Here is a 24,429-nt window from a genome sequence, read left to right as displayed (position 1 = left end):
AACCACTATGTAGAGCTATCCAGACCCAGTTTCAGTAAAAGCTTCAGCAACACTTGCAAGACTAATTTTATGTGATCGCAAATAACTGAAAAATCTTTTTTTATTTTTCAATCATTTTATACTTCTTATTAAAGACCTGGAGGGGGTGAGAATCTATATGTGTGCAGTGTGAGTGTGTGACTGGGGAGCCAACATCAGCCTGTTTGACAGTTATAAAACCACAGGTGGGGACAATTAAAACCGAGAGGCTCGTGATCTACCCGTGTCCGTCCTGTTCGTGGCCTACTCTCCACTACTTTCTATAAGAAAGAGAGAACCGCTGCTTTGTTATGCGTTAACATGTGTAAAAGCACTGACCATATTTGGCACGCTAGTAACAGCGGCCCCTTTGAGCTCATTAGGGAATTGAGACAGGCTGTTGGCAAGGGCAGCCTTGTTCTGGAGCTGCTGCTGAGGGCTTAGTTGCTGGCCCGGTCCCGCAGCACCTTGACCATAAGATTGAGCCCCGAACGGACCTCCGTTGGTACCCATGCCCATCTGGAAATGCAGACAAGTGAGACACAGGAGTAAATATAGAGTTTAATATTCCCCTGATATCTGAGGGGCCAGATTCAGCTCGATGAAAGTAGTCACACATTTAAAATGAAAACTTGTCATCAGTACAAGTGTAAGGTTTAGACACACGTACGCATTCGTTTTGAAGGAGTGAGTCCATAGTTTTGACTAGAACTGAAAAAAACTTAGGGATCATAATCGTTTCTCACCGTTTGCCAGTTACAGCAAACAATGTTCCAACAAAAAGTTCTGCCACTCCAGTGCCAATTTGTCATTACAAGAAATCCTCTGCCAAGAGAAGAACTGCGCCAGGATAATTGTGCCTGCTTTTGTCTCAATAAGCCCGGGGATGTTCTGGCACCATGACAGCTCCATATGACACCAGCTTCTGGCTTCTAAGACTTCCACTCTCGACTAAGGAATCAATCACGACTTTTTCTTCTCTACCTCCCTCCTCCATTTAAGCCAGTTGTAAATATTGTACAAGATAAGCAAATATACATATCACAACAAAAGCAATAAGATTGCTGGGAAAATTATTGAGAAGCCACTTGAAAATACCAGTTTTACTGTAAACAAACATTTACATAAAGAGACTGAGACAAACTGATCTAAAACTGCCATTTAGAGAATTTCAGACAAGAGTTTGCCCATGCTTCACATCTTCTATAAACACGTGTACACATTAAGATGTGTGACACCAGAAGAAAGACCATCCTTGTTAGTGCCTTGCTTTACACACTGATTAACTTGCTGGTGCTCTCTCATCCACAGAGAAGGAAACCAGACCAGACTCTGCCATGCCAGGCCAGGCTGTATCCCCTCTAGCTGTTGACACTGCTCCAACAGACCAGATTAAAAAAGACCCAGCTGAGACGACCAGACACTGGCAGCCTTTCAACACAGCTGAGGGGGAGGACACACACAAACACACCCCCTTCCACTACACTTCCCATTCAGTCCCCACCCGGCACACTCCATACATCAGCAAACAGAACAGAAGCCAACAATCACCTCACCACTCTGCTGCAAGGCTGACAATTCTGGCTGAGCTGGCTGCCCCCTTTCCCCAAAAGTCATCTGTCATTTCAAACGATTAAGTTGTTTACAATACTTGTCTTTTCCCATGTCACTGACAGGGGTAAGCAGCCACCCAATAAACCAGAGAAAGCAAGTGGGAAACATGCCCTCACTTTCTGCCGTAAAAACACAATAACAAAAGGGGCATGTGGTGGGATGGAGTGACAGCAGCCTCTGGTCAACAGCAATGCTCAGAAGAAGAAAAAAGGAAGAGATTTACAACTATTTATGCACAATAAAGCAGCTAAACACACGGCGCATGTGTTTTTCTCCACAATAGCTGTAACGTGATAATCCCAGTAAACCAGCTGAGCCTAAAAACCCACAAACAAAAGGTAGGGCTGTGAATCTTTATGCATCAGATGATCTGATTCAGATTCTGGGGGTCACAATTCAATTTAAAATCCATTCTCAATTCAAGACAATTCATTAAAAGAAGGGGTACTTATTACAGATGGAAAACTGATGTAAGCTTGAAGGCAAATGCCAGTGTGTGTGAGAATATGGTTTATAGATTTATATTTAAAAAGGCTAACCAATTTCTAACACTTAAATAGAAATGGTAGCCTTAGGCCATCCGTCTGTAACATCTGTTCCTCAGAATAAATAAATAGGATCCCACATAAATTCAATGAGTGCAAACATAGTGCCCTCCCCATGGCATCTGCCATGTGATAAAAACATCTTCTCACTTACTAAAAAAGACCATTCATAAAACTATATCATTATATCCATAAGGGATCTGAAGTGCAGGCCAACCACACAAGATGGTTACTTCAAGTGCTGCAGCATCTGTTATAACTCAGCTTGGGCAGCTTCGGTTCAGTTTCTCAGTGAGCTGAGGCAATACTTAAAAGTGACATGAAAACCAATGTGTGTGCAGATTTTCAAACAAGGACTTTTTTTTTTTACTCAGAAAACAAGGAAGCAACCTGGTGTGAGCAGGATCTCAGTGCTATTGGTCCACAGCCATTTTCATGTAACAAAAGTTCTGCCAATCCATGTACATTCACATCTCTTAGTTAGTTCAATGGTCATGCACAATATACCCCATAAAATGTTTCCCTCTTTTCTGCCAGCTGACAGTTGGAATCACTGGCACAAAGCATGCAATACCACAGTAGATAAGTAGCACTGCACCCATTTCAACTATTGCTAATAGAGCCACTTCCGGTTGACGTCTTCACCACCAACAACAACGAAACTAAGGCATTCGAGAAAGATGGCGAACGAAGAGCAAGATGAAGCTACGTCCCTCTACATTTGTGATGAGCTGGTTATGGCACAAACACGACGCACAACGGCGCATTCTCCATCGCGTTGTTTATTTATTTCTGACGGCGGCGACAACAACCGTAATATCGTCTTCTTCGACTTCTGGGTGATGATCGCGGGAAAAAAAATCTCGAGCATGCGCAGAACGCTCGATCCGATCCAGTGTCGTCTGCTTGCATGTTCAGTGGGCATTTGGATCGAGTTATCTCGGGATTGCAAGTAACCCAATCCAATTCGATTTCTTGTCAGATTAAGGTGTCTACATGAACTGAATAACTCAATCTTATTGTAATTTAGCCATTAATCCGATCCGATGGCACGCATGTAACCACGCTGACTGTCTCCACTGCACACAAGTTATCGATGACCCAAATAAGCGCAAGGTTCAAAAAAAGTTAGAGAATCGAAAAGCAACTCTATGAAAACAAGACTTCTTTGACAGGAATCCTTTAAAAATGGTTTGGCTCGAACGATTTTTAAAATTTCATCCCAAAATAAAACGTGCACACTCACACAACATAAAGTCAACCAGAATTGACAAAGTATGACTTCAAACAATTTTAGGAATTGTCAGGGGATAATAAACAACATCATTTTGACAGGTTAAGATGTCAGCTTTGACTCATTAAGCACCGTAGGAAGAATGGAACAACATTCAAGCCGAGATGCAAAGAACACCTCATCAACAAGCTGATTAAGTTTTATCTGCCAGAAGTCACCGGTTGTTTAGATGAATCACTTTAGTTTGTGTCCAATATTAAAACTGTTCTCACCCACTCTCCAAATCTCTATGCAAATAGCAAATCATAGCAAGAGACATATTCTGTGTGTGCCTTGATTTCCTGTCAGCTGAACACATGCATGCACAGACACTGTATGTGAAAGAGTGGGAGCATGACTCACCTTGTTCATGTTGCCTGCTTGCTGGGCTGCGCCAAGGGTGGTATGAGCTCCCATCTGTTGCCCTCCCTGGGTAAGTGTCTCTGCCAACGCACTCCCAGTTCCTCCTGGTGCAGTTCCCTGCATTGTCGATCCTTGGTACTGCATACCTGCTACCCCAGCTCCCCGTCCCCTTCCAGCTCCAGGTACGAGACCACCATTCATTACCTGTCCAGGCTGAGACTGCCCGCCCTGAGCTAGGAGTCCAGCATGGCCCTGGCTATTGTTAATCATAGCCTGGTTGAATCCTGTTGTGCTCAAGCCCATAGTTACAGTATTATTGTTGCTTTTCTGTCCTGCAACTCCAGCTGGTGTTCCTGCTTTTTGGGCCTTAGGGGACGGGTGGTTGTTGGGAGAACCCTGGCCAAGTGGACTCTTGCCAAGCGGTGTTCCCAGCTGTGGCCCCATGCCGCCAGGTTGAGGGCTAGCCGAGTTAAGCCCTGTACCTGTGATACTTGAGGTGCTGCCGGGCCGAAGAAGCTCAGAGAGCTGCTTATGCTTAGCAGCTGCATCTGGGACAACAGAGGCACCACCACTGGCTCCAGGTGCGGCTCCACCGTTTGTAGGCATCCCACCCATCAGACTCAGATCACCTCCATTAGGTATCAACTCATCTGGAAGGTCATTCTCCAACTCATCCCAGGGAAGAGACCCAAGATCTATGCGAGGAAAGAAACGAGTAAAATCTCATCAGTTTTAGACAACGTGACAGTGAATTTCTCCAAAAATGCTATGTGGAAGGATTTTTAAAAATGTGTGTCGGTAGGGAATGTTCTATCTGCCAGCGGTCCATCAATTTGTTCAATATTTAAAGCATCAACAGCAGGTGCTAAAAATGGAATAAACATCCATTTGCTCCACAGCTGAGCCATTGTCCCAATCCAAATGTTCACTAACATTTTTATTTATGAGCTATTGACAAGTCAACGTGCTAACTCCTTGGTGCACAGTGGCGTCTTTCCTGCAGTACAAGACAAACGGCACAAAGCACAATAATAAGAGCATCGCTACTGGCTGACAAGTAAGTGTGACAGCAAAGAGAATCCTGCTGTGTGGGGGAGGAATATTTGTGTCACACCATCCAGAGGTGTGAGCATAATGCTGAGCGCCTAGGGAGCTATAATTTGCTTGAGATCAAGTGATTAAGACAGTGAGAAAAGATTAAGGGGTGTGCATGCATACGGGCTGTTCATGAAGAAACAATCATTCTCAAGTTTGTTGTCCAAACTAGATTGATAAACGATACACTCATATGTAGCACTTTTTACCCCCTTTACAATCAGACAAAGACGAAAATTTCAGGAGGAACGTGGTGTTCTGCGTCTTGCCGAATAACACTTTGACATGCGAAGCAGTCGGAGATTCTGGCTGGAGTATGACCACTTATTGTTTGACACTTGAACATTACCTCAACCCCCTCTGGGTGATTCAATGTTACACTGTTGCTTTCACATGTAACTTGGTTTTCATTAAAAAAAAGTCACAAATGTGCTAGAACAATCAGCAGAGTTTTCAGCTCCATTGTAAACCTAACACCACCACTTAAGCCCTTTTTTCCACAACCCTCGAGTTGAATGAAAAGGAATTAAGATAAGCTCACATTCATTTTGCTGCTATTTCTAGTTACACTGCTCCTGTCCTCTCGTCTGCTCTCCCTGCAGGAGTTTCACAACGGGCAAGACTCTGGCAGTTTAAGCACTCTTAAGGCTTTTTATTCTGTGCAAAATTAAAGCTAATTTTACATATATAAATTCAACATTTTTATACGTTTTTTTTTATACTTGACTTTCCACCTTCTACTTCAAACCTCTAAAACAGTCTTGAAGAGATGTATATGTGCATCATAACATAACATAAGTAACATAACTGAGGAATCTCGTTTATCAGCCAGCAACACAAAATAAACACGGTGTTAAAGCTTGAGGAAAGGCGAAAGAATTGAGCAATCGTCTACTACTGCTGGATGTCTTCATTGAGATTCAATCAGTGCTCTGCTTTTAATGAGGGCACTTGGCCTCCACACTTCCCTGAGTAAACACAGCCTTGCTGCTGAAATCTGCTGCACTAGCTCACAGTCTGTCCCCCGGCATAAAGCATGCCGGTGCTCCATGTGGAGGGAGCTTCTTTTAGGCTCAAGGGACCACCCATCCTTCATTCCCTCATACATCTCAGCCCATCCTGTCTAACCAGTAGCTGTATGAATGCTCTCAGAGCAGCAGTATTCACATCAAGGCATGACCCCGCATTTATATCTGCTTGGGGATCCACACAGACCGTGACATCCCCACCCCCAAACCTCTTGGCTAAAGACCCAAAGCACAAGGCCAAGTTTTGATTGGGTACTGCAAACTGCTGTCAGGGGACATGGGTTGTACTACAGCTCTTCTTGCACCCTTTTTGTTTCCGTTTTCAAAATTATTTCCCATTTGGCTGTACAGGTCACTGGGGGGAGTAATTAATGAAATCTTTCTTATTGATGGTCATATAAGTTACCGCAGTTACTTATCTAGCACCACTAATAAGTTAAGACTTCTGATAAAATAATTTGGTCCTTTCAGGGAAATGTAGCTACATAGGTTACAGTTACAAAATGGGTTAAAGTATGCGTTTACGTGTTGCCTATAGCTACAAAAATAGTGAATGGCAGACATGCCATTTCTACAGCTGAAGTCAAATTATGTTATCATACGGGGCAAAAGTATAAATCAGTCATTCTACTATATAAAATGGTGTAAATAAGATGGAAACATAAATTTTAGTTTCACCTAACAGTTTTCTGTTGAGTCGAGTGGAGACGTTTATGCAGACATAATTAGCTCAATTAACAGTGATTATAAGATTTATTGTTTACGTGGGCATTTATATCATTTCTGTCTATACAGAACAACAAAATTAAAAACAGAAGTTTAGCATACGAATTTGATTAGATTATGATTGTGTAACAATGAATAGGATAGGATTGAATTGGACTGCGTTTTTGAGTGCTTTGAGACGACATTTGTTGTGATTTGGCGCAATGTAAATTAAACTAAACTGAAATTCCTCATGTCCAAAGTTATGCTTTTCCTAACAACATCTTATTTTCCATTTAATGCAGAACTCTTTTCAACAGGGTACGTTGCATTTATTGTTTCATATCAGCGTGTACCGACCACATTACTTCTCTAGAAGTAGCGATTTCCACCCCATACTTTATACATCCCATCCCCCCTCCTCCAAAAGTCAGGCTGTGGGAACACAATCTCCAGCCGAAAATCTTCCACTGCGAAGTGTACGTGTCAACAGCAACTGCAGAAAAAGTCCCGACCAAATTATCTGCATATTTTCTGGTGTTCGGGACATGGAACAAAACCGAGCATCCTCAGCGAGACACGTATCAAAGGTAGCCGGTTAGATTTTTGCACACTTCTGGTTCTAATAACCATAAAGACAAACAGATATAAACATCTTGGAAAATCTATTTAACTTAATCGAAACAAAATAAAAAGGAGTCATCTTGCTCCAAAGAGGCCCAAGTCAACAACGCAAGCAGGGACGGCAACAAGTTGCACAGTTCTGACTCAATTTCGTGATTTAAATCTTTCTAACCTCCCAAAAACAAACCGTCTATCGGTGTTAAATGCTTATAGTATCACTTACAGTAGTGGTTGACTAATCCTCCAACTGACTGAATGCCATTTTGAGAAAACTTGCTAATAATTCCCTGTGGTGAGTCAGCACACAAAAAAGGAGCTCACCTCCACCTAGATAAATTTGTGTGTCCAGGTCAAGATACAGAGTTAATCACTTCGAACCACCACTAAATTGTTCCTGCCAGTCTAGCAATTGCTTTTTGAGTAATCCTGACAAAACAATCTAAACCAAAAACATATCCGACAAGCTTCTCTGTCTTGTGTTAATTTTGCCATCAGTGGGAGCTGTAAAAGGTAGAAAACGTGCTGGATTAACTATCAGAGAGAACAGTCAGACTTAAACTCTTAGCTGAAAAGCTCAATATGTTTAATTCACTGCCATTCTGTAAGATAGAAAGCTTTAAGACACAGAAAGCTTTCAACTAGCTAAAGTGCACCTCAAGAATTGTTAAATCATTGCACGGCTCTCACTCCTCCTCCCAACAAGCAATAAAGGCATAGATTGAAATGTCGCCGATGGCATTTCACTCTTGGTGAAGTGGTTCCACAGTGGTCTGCAGCTGCTACCGAACGGTATGCTGCTCGTCCTGTGACATCACCAGCTTCCACGAGAAGGAGCCGCTCTATTTTGGTCAGCCGATAAACACTGATCAATTAGCCACCAATATTTATGATACCTTATAGCTGCTCTGTTGCATTTCTTCAAATTTGTGCTAGACTCTTCATATATATTATATTATATATATATTAAAAAAAAATCATAAACAACGAACTTTATGCTCATCTAATAATGAGTAATGTCAAGAATGAGGCAAGCAGTTGGGATTATAAAGCAGATTTATCAATGGGCGTGGAAAGACTTCAACTGAAGAAAAAAAAATAACAACACTGGTTTAACAGAGATTTTGGGTAGGACACATGAAACAGCTGTCAACGGGTTTTTTTGTGAGATTATCTCCTCCAAACGGCACAATCCACGAAACCAAAACAAGAAGAGAAGAGAAATAAAAAGTGAGGCCTATATCTTCGTGATTTCATAAAAAAATAGATACAATTTGAGACAACATATATACCTTAAAAGTGCAACAGACTGTCAAATCATTTAGTAACTGTCGGATTTGATAGCGCAGCGTCTCTGAAAGAAACAATGGCCTGAAGGGATTTTAAGTGCCAAGGTGCAAGGGCTTGCTCAATGCTGCTCGCAGCTTCACATTTTTGAAAAGTTCAAACCAACGGCAAGAAGAAAAGTATGTGACTGGTGTGGAACAACAGATAGAGTTGATCCGATATGTAGCCAAGTGTTGAGGGATTGAATATTTTTTGATAAAGCAGAAAAAAGGAAAATAATGCATTAAAAACATCTTTGTAGGACATTTAAAAACTATTTAACATTAGACAGTGGCTTGCTTGCCTCTATTCGATACATAAGAGACATAATGTCAAGAGAAAATAACACATTTCAGCAAGCCCCCATCACAGATTGTACCCATGAGCTTTAGAATGATGTTTTAGACACTTTCTATTTGTTGACTTTGTACATTGGATAATACAGAAAGAATATATGGACGACAGAGAATGTGCACAAGCTGGAAACTTTACAATAAGCTTTAAAGGGGGTAATGCATATTTCAAATACTCCATTTAAAACTAAAAGCAATATCATAGCGATACAAAGCAGATTGTTTAATCTCAATAACTAAGCTACTGGAACAATACACAGCACTGTACAACTGTTGATCCACCCATTGCTTCATATATATATTACCAGAAAAGGGAAGAACAGATGCAGCAATTTACTGCAATATGTGAAAAGATAAATGGAAACACAGTATATAAGACAAAAACAGAGTGTAATTCTAACGAGCTTGAGTCAATATTTGATATGACAGTCTTTTATTATTTTTACACAGCCTGAACCCTCTTAGAGAAGTTTTCTCATAATTTCTTTAAGTCGTCTTCAGGAACAGTCCTTGAAGAACATTTCAAAGCTCTTCTTTGGATGTTGGCTGCTTTTTGTTCCATTCTCTGTCAAGATGATCCCACACTGCTTCAATAATGTTGAGATCTGGGCTCTGGAGAGAATTAATCTCTGCATAAGACCTGCTGCCACAGATTTTCAGTCCACTTCTTGTATCATTTGGCATACCTCAGCCTTTTCTCCCCGTTTCCCTTCCTTAAGAATGGCTTCTTCAAAGCCACTCGGACCATTTCTGATGAGGCTTTGGTATTAAGTTGATGGATCGACTGAAGGGTCAGATATATCCTCAGGTCCTGTTTTCTTTTTCTTCCATTTCTTAAGAACAACACTTTCAGAAACTACTCGTCTGCTGTTCATTTTTCCAAGTCTGCCACTTTCTCTTTTTTCCTCCACTTGTCCAGTTTCCTCAATTTTCTAAGGACACACTGCAAACCATATGGTAAGTTTTCAGCAAATAGCTTTTTGGGAATCAACATGATAGAGCAAAATTACTATTTGTGTCTGTGAAATTGTTATTTTTGGAATTTTCTATAGATACATCTAAAGAGGGAACAAAATATGTGTTTTTGTGACAAAAGATTAACAAAATGCCTGAAGATACAATCTGGTTATTTGCCAAGTTGGCCTTTGTGTAACACAAACTGGTTCATCCTTAGCTCGGTGGCTTTTCAATCTTTGAATGATTCAAAAGACAGCACATAGCCGCTGAATAAAAGAAAAACATTCCTTTCGAGAGGCACAAGGACTGGACTGAAAATGTGTGAAAAAGCAGACAATGTCCAAAGAAAGACTTTCAGAATTCCTAGAGAACTATTGCTCAAGACATTGACTCATTGGAAGCAAAATATAAAGAAATGAGGGGTAGCTCAAAACTTGCAGAGTATTTCAAGAGTCCATCTGACGAGAGAAATGTCACACAAGAGTTCTGCACTACTTGTAAAAGCTTAAGCAAAAATCTGTATAATCAAAGGCAGGCCAGTCCCTTCTAGGCTGGGAGCACGTTTGTACGCTTGCTTAGGGATGTTGTGAGAGCGGCCAAGTAGACGACTGAGGTTTTTGTCTCAGCCAAAACATGTCTTCGGGATGGCGGCTGATCTGAGTACATGTATTAAACGCGTTGTTTTTCTCCTTCACGACTACAGCTGCATCAACAGAGATCTGAATACGGAGCACAACACATAAGATGAAACTTGTCGGTATAGATTTTCAGTCACCCAGGTCATGAAAATCGTCCAGTTTCCCTTCTTCATATAATTCTCAATGCTTCAGTTTCTAACTGGCTATATTATCTCAGAGTATCATGAGTTGGACAGGAATCTGGACTGAGAACAGGTATGCTCTTGGAGAGCACTTTATTACAAAAAGGTTTCAAAGACAAAACTGGGGCCACTTTCATTGCTATGTCTTCAAACCATCTTTGCCTGCTGTTATGCATAATACCAAAAAGCGATACCAAAATACTGTCAAGGATTTTAATTCCCAGCAAATCGAAATTGTATGCAAGCCTTCAAAGCAATACACGTGCAAGAGTCATACAGTTTGCCTACACATACATGAGCTCGGTTAACAGCTTGTTAAATTAAGTTAATTTAACTTGACACCTGCAGAAAATCTGCTTTCCATAAAGATAATAAGATGCATTTCTGCTTAACTTACAGCACTACTTTTACTGAATGCTTTTAGTAAAGGTTATGTGCAGTAATGCCGTTAAACTGTTGCGTTAAACGTCCTGCAGGTACAATGCTCTGCATACCTCCATCGGACAGCATTTACACAGATGTATCTAACAAACTGGTACTGGCGTATACAGAATAGATGCAGTTACGTGCTCACCACAGAACCAAACCGAACCAAACCAAACCAAACCAGCTACACAAGTAAAAACCACAGTAACTACCAACAGTGCACCAAACTGACCTGGTAACTCCACAGGTCAGTGTCGCATGTTTTTTTAAAGGCCGATGACAGATGATCATGTTATGAATACATGTTTATCATATTTGCGTTTATATGTACAGATAATGCTGAGGCCTTTACCTTGTCCATCAGACGCTGACAGGGTAGGTGAATTCAGCTTCGGCCGCTTGGAGCTGGGAGGTCCGACATCCAGCAGGTTTTCAGCCATAGTTGGTTTCTTGTAGGTGCGTTTTTCTTAAGTTGACAGTTATGAATACTTTATGACAAGGAAGTTTATCTTGCAATCCAAGCCTTCCCAGTTAGCACATTAGCAAGTTGGCAGCCTGCTAACGCTGGCTAACTGGCTAATAGCTAGCTAATTGCCTGCTACCAGCTAAGTTAACTGTTAGCGTTAGCTACTCCTTGCTGCGAGTCAGTCTCTCAAAAGAAATGCAATAGCGCCCCGCTTCGCCACCGCCATTCACCCCATGATAATCCAACACCCAACACCCACATTATTATCATTAAATAACCCAAACTAAAACGTCCCCCATGTACAAATCGAGCCTCAAGATGACAATCCAGATAAATTAGGTGGATTGCAGCATTCCGTGAGAAAAGTCGTAATTTCTAGATGATCAAAGTGCCCATTTTGCGTGACGTCAAAATCCTTCGTGCAAAAATCGCGCGAAGCTCCCCAAAAATGCACAACTGCATAAAAATGCTCTATTTTTGCAAATCACCTCGAAAGTCACGATTTGGTCTCTGCTTGCCCACGGTAAACAATACTGCTCTCGTACGGCGACAGGGGCTGAATCGCCGCACTCTGAAGGGGGAAATCAGATATACGGAGCTGTTCTGCCCGACGACCACCGATCCAATTGCCGTTTTTTCGCACAAAATGTTTCCGAGGCGACGTTAAGTTTTCGTTTAATGCTGAAAGACGCTGTCATATCCCAGCAAGGATGGCCGATTTCTTCATAAAACCCAGCGTTGGACCGAAATCCCAATTCCGAGCCGCGACAAGATGGCGGCTGTTGATTCCTTCGATACAAAAAAGTTTTTTTTTTTCTTTTCCAGATCGACTGTGGAGGGGGAGGGGCCGCGCAATCACGCCCTACGTGAAAACACCCCCGCTGTTGACCGCTGGGGGCGCTCTTGTATTGCTATTAGCACAAGCAATTTACAATTTTCTTTTTTTTGTACACTTTTAAGTTAAGTCTTTATAATGTAAAAATGCTAACCGAACTGTAAATGCTCAGTTAAATATTATCTTTATTTAAATATCTATAATATGCAACGCAATTTTTTTGTTTTGCATCAATTACATATTAAGTGAAGTACACTTATATTTTGGTCTACAGGTAGAATTTCATGTTGGTCGACTTTGAAATTAAGGTTATCAAAGTTTTAATTTTAAAATTCAAAAGACAGGCTAACTACATTCAGGACTACCTAATCATTATAGCACATTTGTCATTTTTGATTGCAGATATTCAATTTTTACTTCTAAATTCACTTTTAACTAATTTCTCAGGAGTTACACAGGAAGCGTTGTCCACTTTGGTTACTTTCTTTGTCAAATATTAAACTTTACAAATGTTTAAAAGTAATTATTTGGTTCTAGAAGTGAAGATCAACTGTAGTATACATAGTAGGTCCTAATGTCAGCTATCAGGCAGCTGATTATAAGACCTCCTCTTCAATGCTATAGCGCTGAGACAAGGGTATTTGTGATGCGGTCAAAGCTTTTGATAACAATCGATGTGCAAGTGGTGTTTCTCTAGGCCTCCACGTTGGAGCCCTGTGACATCTTTCAGCTATGTAAAATGGCAAAATATTTTGAATACCAATCGCTGTGTGCATACATAAATATATCAGGTTTAAAATCAAGTCATCTTTATACTTTACAATAGACTCTTACAGTTTTCTGCTTGGAGATTTATTTCTCTCATACTGAAAAAAAAGAAGAGGAATAAAATCAGATAACTCACACTTACGCAAATAGACACACAATCTGATAATACATGTCTCTTTTTCATTGTTTTCTGACAAAATCTGACACATGCACATGTATAAAAAAAACATATGTGACATAATAACTGCATATGTACAAACACTGAGTGCTTTGTGCAAATGTGTACAGATTACGATCATGTGTTGATAAATGATACAGGGATAATGTGCACAAAACATACATAATACATCTCATTCATGAACATAAAGAGACGACATTTCAAATCAAATCAACACTGTCAAACTTTTATCCCAGTGTAATTAAAAACACATATGGGTTGATTGTACTTGAAAATTATATGGAGGTGTCATCATTTGATTAGGTGATGCTGTGCCGACACTACCCCCTTAATTTGTCTCCCTTATTTTTCTGTCATCTTCTGCTTCAGCATTAAAAAGTAATGCATTTTGTTGTTTTTAAGTACAATTTTATGAATGGAAAATGAACTTCTACATGCAAGTTCCCTTTGACAAAAGAGACAAATCTTGCCATTCACAATTGATCAATATTCTGTCCAAGTAAACTTAAAACAAGCAAAGTATGGTGATTTGAAATTCCTGTGTATTGGGAAAACATGCTTCATGTTCAACATAAATATGGAAAGAATGATACTGACATGAAATAAAGGTATGATAAGTATAGCATGGAATAAAAAAAAACAAAAAAATGTTGGGTGTCAGCTCACATGAGATCACATACACATCTCCCCTTACCACCTCATAGATCACAGAGCCAGCAGTGTTCACTTTAACATTTTATTCATGCTGCTGTACAGATGTGTACTATTGGAGAGGTGGTGTTCCCATTGACCTGTGGAGTCCCTCTTATACCTCAGATGTGCTACGGCTAACCTTGTCCAAGCAATGCAGCCTCACAGAGGATTATCTAAAAAACTCATATGGGGGGGTAAAAACCTTCCTTCATAAATGACACCCAATTTTCTCATGTTTTTTTCTATAACTGTGTGTAATGATTCATAATGTTTGGCAAACATGAACGAGCTGAGAATATGCATCACAAAAGTACAACAAGATGTTTTAGAGGTAATGATTTTGGCCGGCGAAGCAGGTCTTGCGTAACTATTTCTATCTCAAGCTACAGTGACGGCTGCTGGAGATGCTTCTTTGGATTCTCGTGTTATTTATGCCGTTAGGGTGACGATTATTTGACGATAGTCGCAGCTCACACATACTGATGAAACATATCCTAAATCAAAAGGCACTGGTTGTGTATGTTCAGAATGCACAATGGTAGAGGTAAACAATCTTGTTTCTATGCTACAGATGATACAGATAGATAAACTGAGATGGTTCCCTCTTTCTTAAGCTATCTTTGCATGTGGCCACACTTCCTCGAAGAAAGACTCTTTAACCCAAAGGTAGACCAGTTTCCAAAATAACTGCGGGTGTCATTGACAGACTTGAAATGTCAGGTCTTGTATGTTTTTCCATTCCAAATAGTATAATGTAAATGTCTTTCCCGCACGAATGAGGCAGCAGCAACAAAACAAAGCTAAAGAGTGGCCTAGCTGAGTAATTTCCTTTTGCATCCTATTTGTGATTGATTTTAAGAAAAAAGTTAGAAGCCTATCCCACATATACAGTACACATACACACAGGGAACAAGAGAAAATAAGTGCTTTCAGGAGAAAAGACAATGCATGAAGACAGTAAAGAGCAAAGAAAACCAACAGAGGCAGCTATTCAATGTGAACACCACACCATTTCAGACACCTGGTTCATGTCAGGATGAAAGAAGTGGAAAGAAGCAAAGAAAAAATGGAATTTGTCAAATAAAAATTGCAGCAAATGTTGGAGGAGCATAATTTTCTCAAAGATAAAATCATAACCTATCCTCATTATGACAGCATAAAAAAATAAAAAAAAACCTTACTAAAAACCAAAATACTAAAAAAAAAAAAATACAGTCATACTTGTAGGCACCACAAAACAATCAGCTAGTTCAGGTTGCACTGCACCTATAGATCACTCAATTAAAGTGGCACAATATTGATACAGTAGAGGGCCCCTCTCAGGGAAGAGGCAGTAAAAGTCCCCATCCTTTAACAGCAAATCACAAAACTAAAGGCAGAAAACACTGAGCTGTTGAATAAGTCTGTAGCAATGGACTTATGTTTGTTTTTTTTTGTTTGTTTTGGCATTGAAGGCGACAAATGAAGCGTCACAAAATTTGACTCTGAGGTTTTAAACAGTACTGTGGAAACTGTAGTTGATCTGTGCTTTCACAATGAAGCCCCTGCATGTGGACCTCCCCATCGTCTACCAAGAAACTACACAGTGATTGTCCCTCACAGTCCCACTTAAAGTTTTACTCCACCCAAAATCATCCGAGTATCAAACTCTCACCCCGCTGTAGCCTATGATGGATGAGTCTGGTAGGATTCTCTATTTGTTTTATTGTGTCCAACGAAAAGACCACAAGCAGTAATTCGCCCGTCTGACAGCACTGTCTAAGTTTCCGAAACTTAATTCTGCTTATTTTTAAGAGCTCCATTATTGACGCAAACTGATAACAAAAACCAAGCCAAAATATGTTTTTTCCCCTGTAAGTGCACCAAACCCACTGTGGAAAAGTCCCGAAAATGCAGTATTAACTTACCCTTGACTTGTGAAACAACGGGCAAACTGCCGTGGCTTAGAGGTTAAGGTGAGATCATTTTTTCTCTATTAGATGTCATTCCTGAACTTTTTTTCAATATTTCAAGAAATTTATCTGGTGTGTGCTGCAAGGAAAATGTGTAAAAAGCCAGAAAATAATATGGCATCTACTTTTTATGATATTAATGCTCCCTTTTTTAAATGTATGAGCTGGATTGGTGCTGAACGCCAAAATAAGGTAGAGATCAAAAATATTTCAGAGGCAGATTAATACACTATTGATTTAGGTCTTCTTATTGCACTGATTTAATGTGTTGACAACTCTAAATAAAGTAGGTTTGTAGTTTATCTAAAACTCTAGATGTATGAATCAACTTTCTATTTTTTTTCTCCAGCATCTTTCAGGTCTACAGGAGGTGAGCGTTGCATACTCAAAGACACAATTTGGGGTCACTTTAAGTAGATATTTAAAGTGCCTTCCTGCTTTTGTGATGGTCTTGCTTTTTAAAACCACCTTTCCCTCCTGATCTATATTCCCTTGTCTAATTATATTTTGTGCTTTTGATTGCAAGAACCCTCTTTAAAAATTTGTTATAATCCATCAAGCGGAAATAGATACCAAATACAAGTGGTCGAAAAAACACTGTGCAAGAGCTGTGCTTAAAATGTGCATTTAGCTGCGACACTAACTAAAATCTATGCAACCTGCTTTGTAGCATGTCCCCTTGAAAGTGAAACTCTGACATAAATGAATACTGTATTTAAGCCCTCGTGTCAAAGCATATTACATAAACTAACACTGCTTCATATGATTCCCTCATTTTTCCCATAATTTCCTGTGCAGCCCATCATACTGCACTGGCACTTATATAAAATCTAAAAGGACTTTCCCTTAAGTAATGGCAAGACTTGGATCAAGTTAAAAACAACTGATATGGCACAACAGTATTGATTTATAAAGAAATATTTGCATTCAAAATGAAAGCATGGAGTAAGAAATCACAGCATGTTCTTAGTCTAAGATTGCTAAAACTTGTTCAGTTTTCTTAATTGTTTGTTCACTGTTCTAGTCCTGAAGGCACTTAATGACAAAATCATTACAAAAAAAATGATCAACACCAACAAGTCTTCCCTCTTTTTCTCTTAACCCTTTCATCCTTTTCCTCCATTATAAACTGCTGTGCTCAACACAGGTCTAACACACCCCAGCACTAGGGCAACACTCCCGTGAAAGATGGCGATGACTGTTTTTAAAGCCACTGAAGCCATGATTTGAGTTGAAGTGACCAGCTCCTTCTTCCGTTTGCCTAAAGGAAGGGATAACCTGCCCACATCTGCAACTTGTCCCAGAGAGGCAACAGCTGGGGGCAGCAGGGGAATAGAAGGCAGGGGACATGAGGGATCAGAGACGAACATAAAACTCCTCATTGAGTTTCGTAAGCTCACTAGCTTCTTCCTCTTCATCCTCCACCTCTTGCAGTGCGAGAGGAGCGGGCTGCACCTGGGAGGGCACTTGCGCAGCACTGGCCTGTGGGCCTGGCTCAGAACGGGCAGGGGTGTGAATGTCTGTGTCTGGGGACTGTCCAGTTAGATGTGCAGCGTCCCTATATCCTTCATCCCTCACTTCTGGGCACGTAGCTGAGACAGGCTCAGGTCCTGCTCCCACAGGACTTACAGTGCATTGGGATTGAGGGGAGAGAGTGGAAAGAGAAGAGGATAAAGGAGTGGAAGAAGAGGCAGGAGGAGCCACTGCCTTGCCAACAGATGCTGAAGTCTTACTGGCAGGTAAGGCCACAGACAAGGGTCCAACTCCAGCAGCCAACTCTGTTCGATCCTGACACACACCTTCCCCACTTTTAGGGTAGAGAAAGGTCCTCATCTGGCCTTTGCCCTTGACATTCACTGTGCCTCTGTAGTCAAACTCTAAGCCCATGGCACTGAGCACAGCATGGCTTTCTTCACTCACCTGCACTCGGCACTCCACACCAGTGGAGTCCATGCGGCTGGCAATGTTAACTGTGTCTCCCCAAATGTCATAGAGCAGCTTAGTGGTGCCAATCACCCCTGCTGTTAGGGGCCCATGGTTGAATCCAATGCGGAGCTTGAATCCAAAGCCAAGCATATTCTTGTTGAAATCATCCAAGACGCCCATCATCTCAAGGGCAAAGTTGAAAAGTGCCCTCAGGTGAGTATGCGGAGAGTCATCTTCATTCTCAGCCATCTGCTGGACGTTCAGTCCTGACGCTGCCATGTAGGTGGAACCAATTGTCTTGATTTTCTCCACGCTTTTGAATTCAAGTTTCCGTAAAAGTTCATCAAAGTCTCCGATTAGCTCATTCAAAACACGATAGCACTCTTTCCCTCCCTCATAGCTCTCTTCATAGAACTCGCTGAAGTTAACGATGCTGGCAAAGATCACACCCACACTGTCGTGGTTCTTTGAGTAGCTTTGAGTCATCTGTGAAAACACAGAAAAGAGGGCACATTTCAATAAGCAAGGAAGGAAATATATTCCAAATATTGTGGATTCCATTCTTTGTGTACAGGTGATTTGGAAAGTCTTCAGATCAACCTTCTCTCAACACATTTTATTGTGTTTTAAATCAATTTAACATAATACTAAGATAAATGTTTTCAGCAATCAGACAGCTGAATCAAGAAAAAATAACTTTAATGAATTTAAGTCTTATAAATTTGTTTCAACAGCAACAAAAACCTTAAGATGTTCAGCAACGTGGATGGGGATGATGTTGCCCAGTAACCACTCAGCTTGGTCTTGCATCGTCTGAATCTTGAAGCGGTGCTTATCGGCTTCCACATTGCCATGGTAATGTAGACGGTAGCTGACCTCAAACTCACGATTGAGGAACCAGACCAGAAGAAGGAGTAAGAAAAAGGCCAGGATGGCCTCTGGGACCAAAAGTTCAAAAAGTCGCTGTGGAGGTTCGGGGCCCGATTCTGAACCACCATCACTCAGTGTGGAGATGTTCATTCTGAGGGTTAAAACAGGATGAGAATGAGACGACAATAAGATACATTTTGGATTATTGTAAGAGGCAAATGATGACTATAAGATACAGATGCTATCTGGAGGATCCACAACATTAAGTTTAGATAAAAAAATTAAAATCTTTGTCATTGGGATTTCTGCATTCATTAGTCATTTAATGTGGACTGATCTTCATCTGAGTCTTGAACACTGAGTAATCATTCTCAGTTTAGACAGGAAAAAGATGTGAACCTCTGTGTTGATGACCTCTCCAACATCTACATGCAATCAGGTGTTGCAGTTGAGAAGATGAAATTGGAAATGTGAATGTAGTGTGTGGTCCCCAAAAATGAACCCATACCAAGTCTGCTTACTCATGAAGCCTGGTGAAAATCTGCCGTGACCACAACAACTTTAACATGTTGTTAGAAGAAGTGTTACAGGGATGCACAGAGATGGAAAAATCTACAAAATAATTTCTAAAGACGTCTGCAAATGGAGAAAATTTAGGGCTATTGCTATTGCCCCTAAAGATCATTCACAGTGCACAATGTGAATCCTGAGAGATGTGACAAAGAAGCCAAGGGCAACAATCTTTATGTATCCAGTAAGACAAAGAAAGAGGGTGTTAACAAATCTTAATCTAGAAGGAAAACACTGCTGGTTGTCTCTGGGCATATGAGACAAAAGTTGCATTTATATTTTGAATATTCAGAACACACACATGGCAATGAATGCTAAACTCTGTAGATATCTTCTTTTTCTTGTTGGATGATGCTACAAAGCGACCCACAGCACATTAAAAACAGAATGCTTGAAAAAATAAATAAAAAATCATGTTTTGGGTTTAATAAGCGGCTTCAGAAAATCTCTTTGAGGGTGCAACTACAAAGAAGCTCCTCAGAGTCGCTAAATTCGTGTTTTCAGCCTTGAGTGACGAATGAGTGTGTTCAGTAGAAATGAAGAGCAAAATGGTTTGTGTTTGCTTAGAGTCTATTAAACTATACTGTATCAGACCCTGAGGCTCAGGCGTCACTGATCAACGACCCTGTGGTTGATCATAGTTTTTAAATTACTGTGATATAAAAAAAAAAAATCATGAGACAGAGCAACTACCGAGAGATAAGAAAATGAATCAATCATCTCCTCCTCACTTGTCTACTTGGTAAAATGCTTAGTTTTGACTTGCGGGCTGGATGAGTCATTTCCATCACGAGTGGCATTTAGCAGCCATCACTACTGGTGCACACAGCGAGAGCCAGAGGAGGAGGAGAGGGGCGGGGACCAGAATAAATATCAGGAAGGCAAGACAATGAGCAAAAGCCTGGCAGAACTGCAGTTATGAAGTATATAAAAGAGCTGTTGCTCCTGTTGACCCTTCAAACCACACTCATCGATCAAGACGCTCTGTTTCTATGGAGACACTCACCCATGAACTGGCACGCTGTTATTACTTGAGCTGAAAGAGATGAGAGCAGAGTCAGTCAGGGGAAAGGACCAGTCATAAACCCCCACACACCAACACGCACAATACATACATGAGATTGATTTACAGATCAGATTAAAATGCTTTACACTGGCTCAGGAGCAGGCAGCAGTAAAGTAATGAGCCTAAAAAATTGGTTATGTGCTGCTTATAGATAACAAGCCTCAGCTACATTTATTTCTTTGCCACCTATAAGAATTAAACACATGCATTTAATACGTTCATATATGTGCAGATAACATGCAACTGTACCTGTGAAAGGGACTGTACAGCAATAACAGCAGGGCAACCCCTGTGGTTGTGGCCAGGATTGAACGCATCCAAAAACTCAACTGACAGAAGTTACAATACTGGATGATGGCCAGGATGGTGGCACAGCACAGGAACATGGTGACCTGCAGAGAAATGAACCAATCACTGAACTTATCCTATCAAAGTAAATAAGAGGTTGATGGAAAAGGTTTTCTACTGCTTTAGTTAATGTTGACCACAAAACACAATTTTCCTTCAACTATCAAAGTATGTCTCAGTCTCATTTTGATACTATAAGCTGAGTCAGGTGATAAGATCAGGTGCTTATGTGTTAAAAGTGAACAATCTTGCTTGATACAAAATTTGAGAGGCTCAACTGTTCAGAGCCTCCTTTCTACAGTTTCATAATCTACCAAAACACTCCAGTGGATCATTGATACTGCTGAACATAATCAGTGGCTGCGATCTCTCCTCTCATGATAACATTTACAGATCCTGCAGTCTGAAAAAAGCCCTCAAGGATCCGTCACACCCTGGACACCACCCGCCTGAACTGTTGCCCTTTGAAAGTTGTTACAGGGCAATAAAAACAAGAACATACAGACTGAAACACAGTTTTTATACCAGAGCTATCACTAAACTTAACACAAATACTTGAAATATGTAAAAATCATTGGAAAAATTGGAAAGCATTATCATCATTCTTTAAGCAACAATCTATGCAGCAAAGCCCTCTCTGGAATAAAAGGTCTGGATGGCAGCGTATGTTCCTCCGTAACCTCTATATATTGTTCAGCTTTAATGGTGCCCTCACACACATATCCCTGTTGCCCATAACATGTGCAATAATGCACTCCCATACTAGCACAAATACTGGCTTTTAAATGAGTCATTTTTGCTCTTTTAACAAGACAACGTTAGTTCCATACATTTTGTTAATTATTTCATTAGTTTTTTTAGATAATAATAATCAGATCTTACACAGTCTTGTAACATTATTTTGTGTGGCACTCTGCTATCCTGTAAAGGAGGGTTTTACGTTTCGTAACAAGCATAATTTTCTTAGATTTTAATATCTTTCCAGGTTTCAGTTTTAATTATGAGTTGTTTTTTTATAGCATTCTCAAATATCTCTAATTTCTGGCCACTTACGGTTTAACAACATCAAATAAAAACCCTGAGAAATACAGTGTACTGATGTCAAGTAGTTATTGATCGCTTTTTGGGGTTTTGCAAACATATTTTCATTTCTAATTAATGACAACACCCCATATCACTAATATGTAAAATATGCACAGCCACAAAATGTAAATGTAAAATGCTATTTAAATCATGATAAGAGAATTTGGTCTTTCTGAAACACAGAGTGCTATTTTCATACAAAGAGATGAAGAAATTCAGGAAAATTCACAGACTGCATCTTTTTACCTCTCATCCTCACATATGACCTCACTCTCAATAATTTCCGCCTTTTAGCCCTAACATTAAAGTCTTAATAACTTCAAAGACATTAAAGTCCAAAAAAACTGCATGTCTAATTAACAATTCTCCCTGAAAGTACCGCTTTGATCTGCAAGCCCCACAGAGATGGAGAGAGCAGAGGGAGATATGACACGGTGGGAGAGAAATATAGAAAATCTGTGAAAAACAAGATATCAAAACACCACACATCTCACAAGCAGCTGTTGGCTCGAAGCTGGGAGGTGAGAGTCAAGCTTGTACTGAGCAAAGAGGCCTGGACTGAAAAAAGAGCAAAAGAAAAGCATAGCTGTTCTCAGTGCAGGACACAGAAAAGAAGATGCGTCAACACTGCTGGTGTTAATGTCTTCAGGGGAGGTGTTTTCAGGGCTAATGCCTTCTAATTAAACTCTGGCTTCAGGCCACGATTGGCAAACTTCTAAACCCACAAACTCATCTGTGCTCACACTGGTATGGAGTTATTAGCAGAGGAAAATCCTTATAGTTTAAAAATGACTACCTGTATAAAAGTACCAAAGATCTCAGTCGTGAGCCCTTTTCACTTATTGGTTGCAGCTTATTGGCAAAATAAATCCACTCAGCAGAATCGGCAAAGCGACAGCAGCATTGTCGGTTAGAGGGCTGTGTTCCACAATGTCAGCTGACCTTGTAGGCGTAGCCAGTTTCACCTCTGTGACTCCCACCCTTGCCAGTTCAGAGATGTAACAGTGGATCGACATGGACTTCTCATGCCGCCTCTGTACTTTCACACATGACACCGATGCGCAGCAAAGGCAAATCGGTCCTGGCTCAGATGCCACATGTGAGAAGTTTTTAGTATCATTCGGAGCTGACAGCAGCTGTACAATGCAACTGCTCGTCAGTGAAAAGCAGCAACAACTGAAGCACAGCAAGTTCATTTAAAGCTCTGTTTACTGCACCATATTTTCAGGCTGTTAATGAGCATCATGTTTGTTTTTTAATTCTCTGGAATGATTAGATGTAGAGCTTTTCCTTCGAATACAGATACGTTTCTCTGCCTCTGTTCACTACACATTTTAACCCAAATACCAAATGCTTATATTTACCTGGAGGGGAAGGTGGACACTGGATATGAGATGGGACAAGACAGAGATTGCAGGCAGGGAGACTAACACAGCCCCAATCAAGTGACGAGAGACCCAGCCAGAAATCACCAGGAGTAGGGAGTAAGTACATTTCATCAGCTCCTCCAAATAGAAGGTTATGCTGCAGGAGGAAGAGGAGGACAAAGAATTATGAGGAGACAGCAGGGGAAGTGTCTCCAGCAACAAAACTCCAAGCATTAATCAAGTCAGGTCCATTTAATCATGAGCAGGTCTAAAAACAACAGGTGTTCACCAAAGTGCAGCTCTACTAAAAGAATACGGTTTAAAGAATAAAGGCAATAACAACTACAAAAGATCACTAAATAAAAAACAAATGTTAAGTCTGATTTAAATCCCAAAGAATAAAAAGTGGGTTTTCAAACGGGTTTTGTAAACATATGCAGTAATATTTTTAAATCAGTTTCAAAATTAACTGGTAACAAATGCAAATATCCCAAAAACTTCTTTGTTGCTGACAAGAAAACAGCGACCGGCTGAAACCAAAGAAAGACAAGGAGTGAAGCTCACCCGAACTCATCATCATTAGTTAAAGATCACTCTTCGACTTGTCTAAATGAGAATCACAATATACAAACCTGAGTAATACCTGAAGGAAATCCAAATTTGACCAAATACAGCACAAATAAACATATTTTTGCTCTTCTGCTTTTACTCCATCACTCATATTTCTAAGCAGTGAGGAAAGAAGTGCAGTAGACTCTCATTTGTTCTTAATTAAGACAAACTGCTACAACAACAATGCTGCCAAAGTCACAGTAAAAACTAATAATTAAAAAGAAGATTTATTGCCTAGTTATGCATGGCAACGAGTGAAAATGAATCAATCCTTAAATACTCTTAATGCACACCCATTAAACAAAATAAACGTAAGAACACATTTTTAGCACTCTGAGCACTGGAAAATCCTAGAAGTTTTTTCTTTTTTCTTTGAGGTTTGGAACCAAACATGGTACCAATATGTCATTGTGCCAGTTTCAGAGCCAGTACTTGAGTTCGTCAAAATACTGGACACGAGCCAGTCAGATCTGACCAGGGAAATTAATGGACTGTGGCCTGGGAGCCAAATAAAACTTTAAGTTTACAATAATTTGTGCTGGTGTCTGTGG

The 24,429-nt window shown here is 40.3% G+C and overlaps 2 protein-coding genes across 9 annotated transcripts in view; both read right to left on the bottom strand.

Moving 5' to 3' along the window:
- Positions 1 to 12,402, bottom strand: part of crebbpa (CREB binding protein a) — a 35,815-nt gene extending 23,413 nt beyond the window's left edge. For 6 of the 8 annotated variants that reach the window (XM_072384493.1, XM_072384494.1, XM_072384496.1 and 3 more), the window contains exons 1-3: positions 11,497 to 12,402; positions 3,814 to 4,508; positions 358 to 537 (exon numbers count right to left, since the gene is read on the bottom strand). In XM_072384493.1, the coding sequence (XP_072240594.1) occupies positions 358 to 537; positions 3,814 to 4,508; positions 11,497 to 11,584 (963 nt within the window). In that variant the 5' untranslated portion in view covers positions 11,585 to 12,402. The remainder of the gene's footprint in view (positions 1 to 357; positions 538 to 3,813; positions 4,509 to 11,496) is intronic. The other 2 variants (XM_072384498.1, XM_072384499.1) reach the window with 1 other exon arrangement.
- Positions 12,403 to 13,373: 971 nt separating this feature from the next.
- adcy9 (adenylate cyclase 9) overlaps positions 13,374 to 24,429 on the bottom strand; it is a 42,752-nt gene continuing 31,696 nt past the window's right edge. The window contains exons 7-11 of the mRNA XM_072384492.1: positions 23,264 to 23,423; positions 20,718 to 20,860; positions 20,409 to 20,438; positions 18,707 to 18,983; positions 13,374 to 18,448 (exon numbers count right to left, since the gene is read on the bottom strand). Coding sequence (XP_072240593.1) covers positions 17,393 to 18,448; positions 18,707 to 18,983; positions 20,409 to 20,438; positions 20,718 to 20,860; positions 23,264 to 23,423 — 1,666 coding nt within the window. The 3' untranslated portion in view covers positions 13,374 to 17,392. The remainder of the gene's footprint in view (positions 18,449 to 18,706; positions 18,984 to 20,408; positions 20,439 to 20,717; positions 20,861 to 23,263; positions 23,424 to 24,429) is intronic.

This window comes from Leuresthes tenuis, unplaced genomic scaffold, assembly GCF_036924035.1.
Source record: "Leuresthes tenuis unplaced genomic scaffold, fLeuTen1.0.hap1 SCAF_4, whole genome shotgun sequence".
Lineage (NCBI taxonomy): Eukaryota > Metazoa > Chordata > Actinopteri > Atheriniformes > Atherinopsidae > Leuresthes > Leuresthes tenuis.
This window is presented reverse-complemented; position numbering and strand designations above follow the sequence as displayed.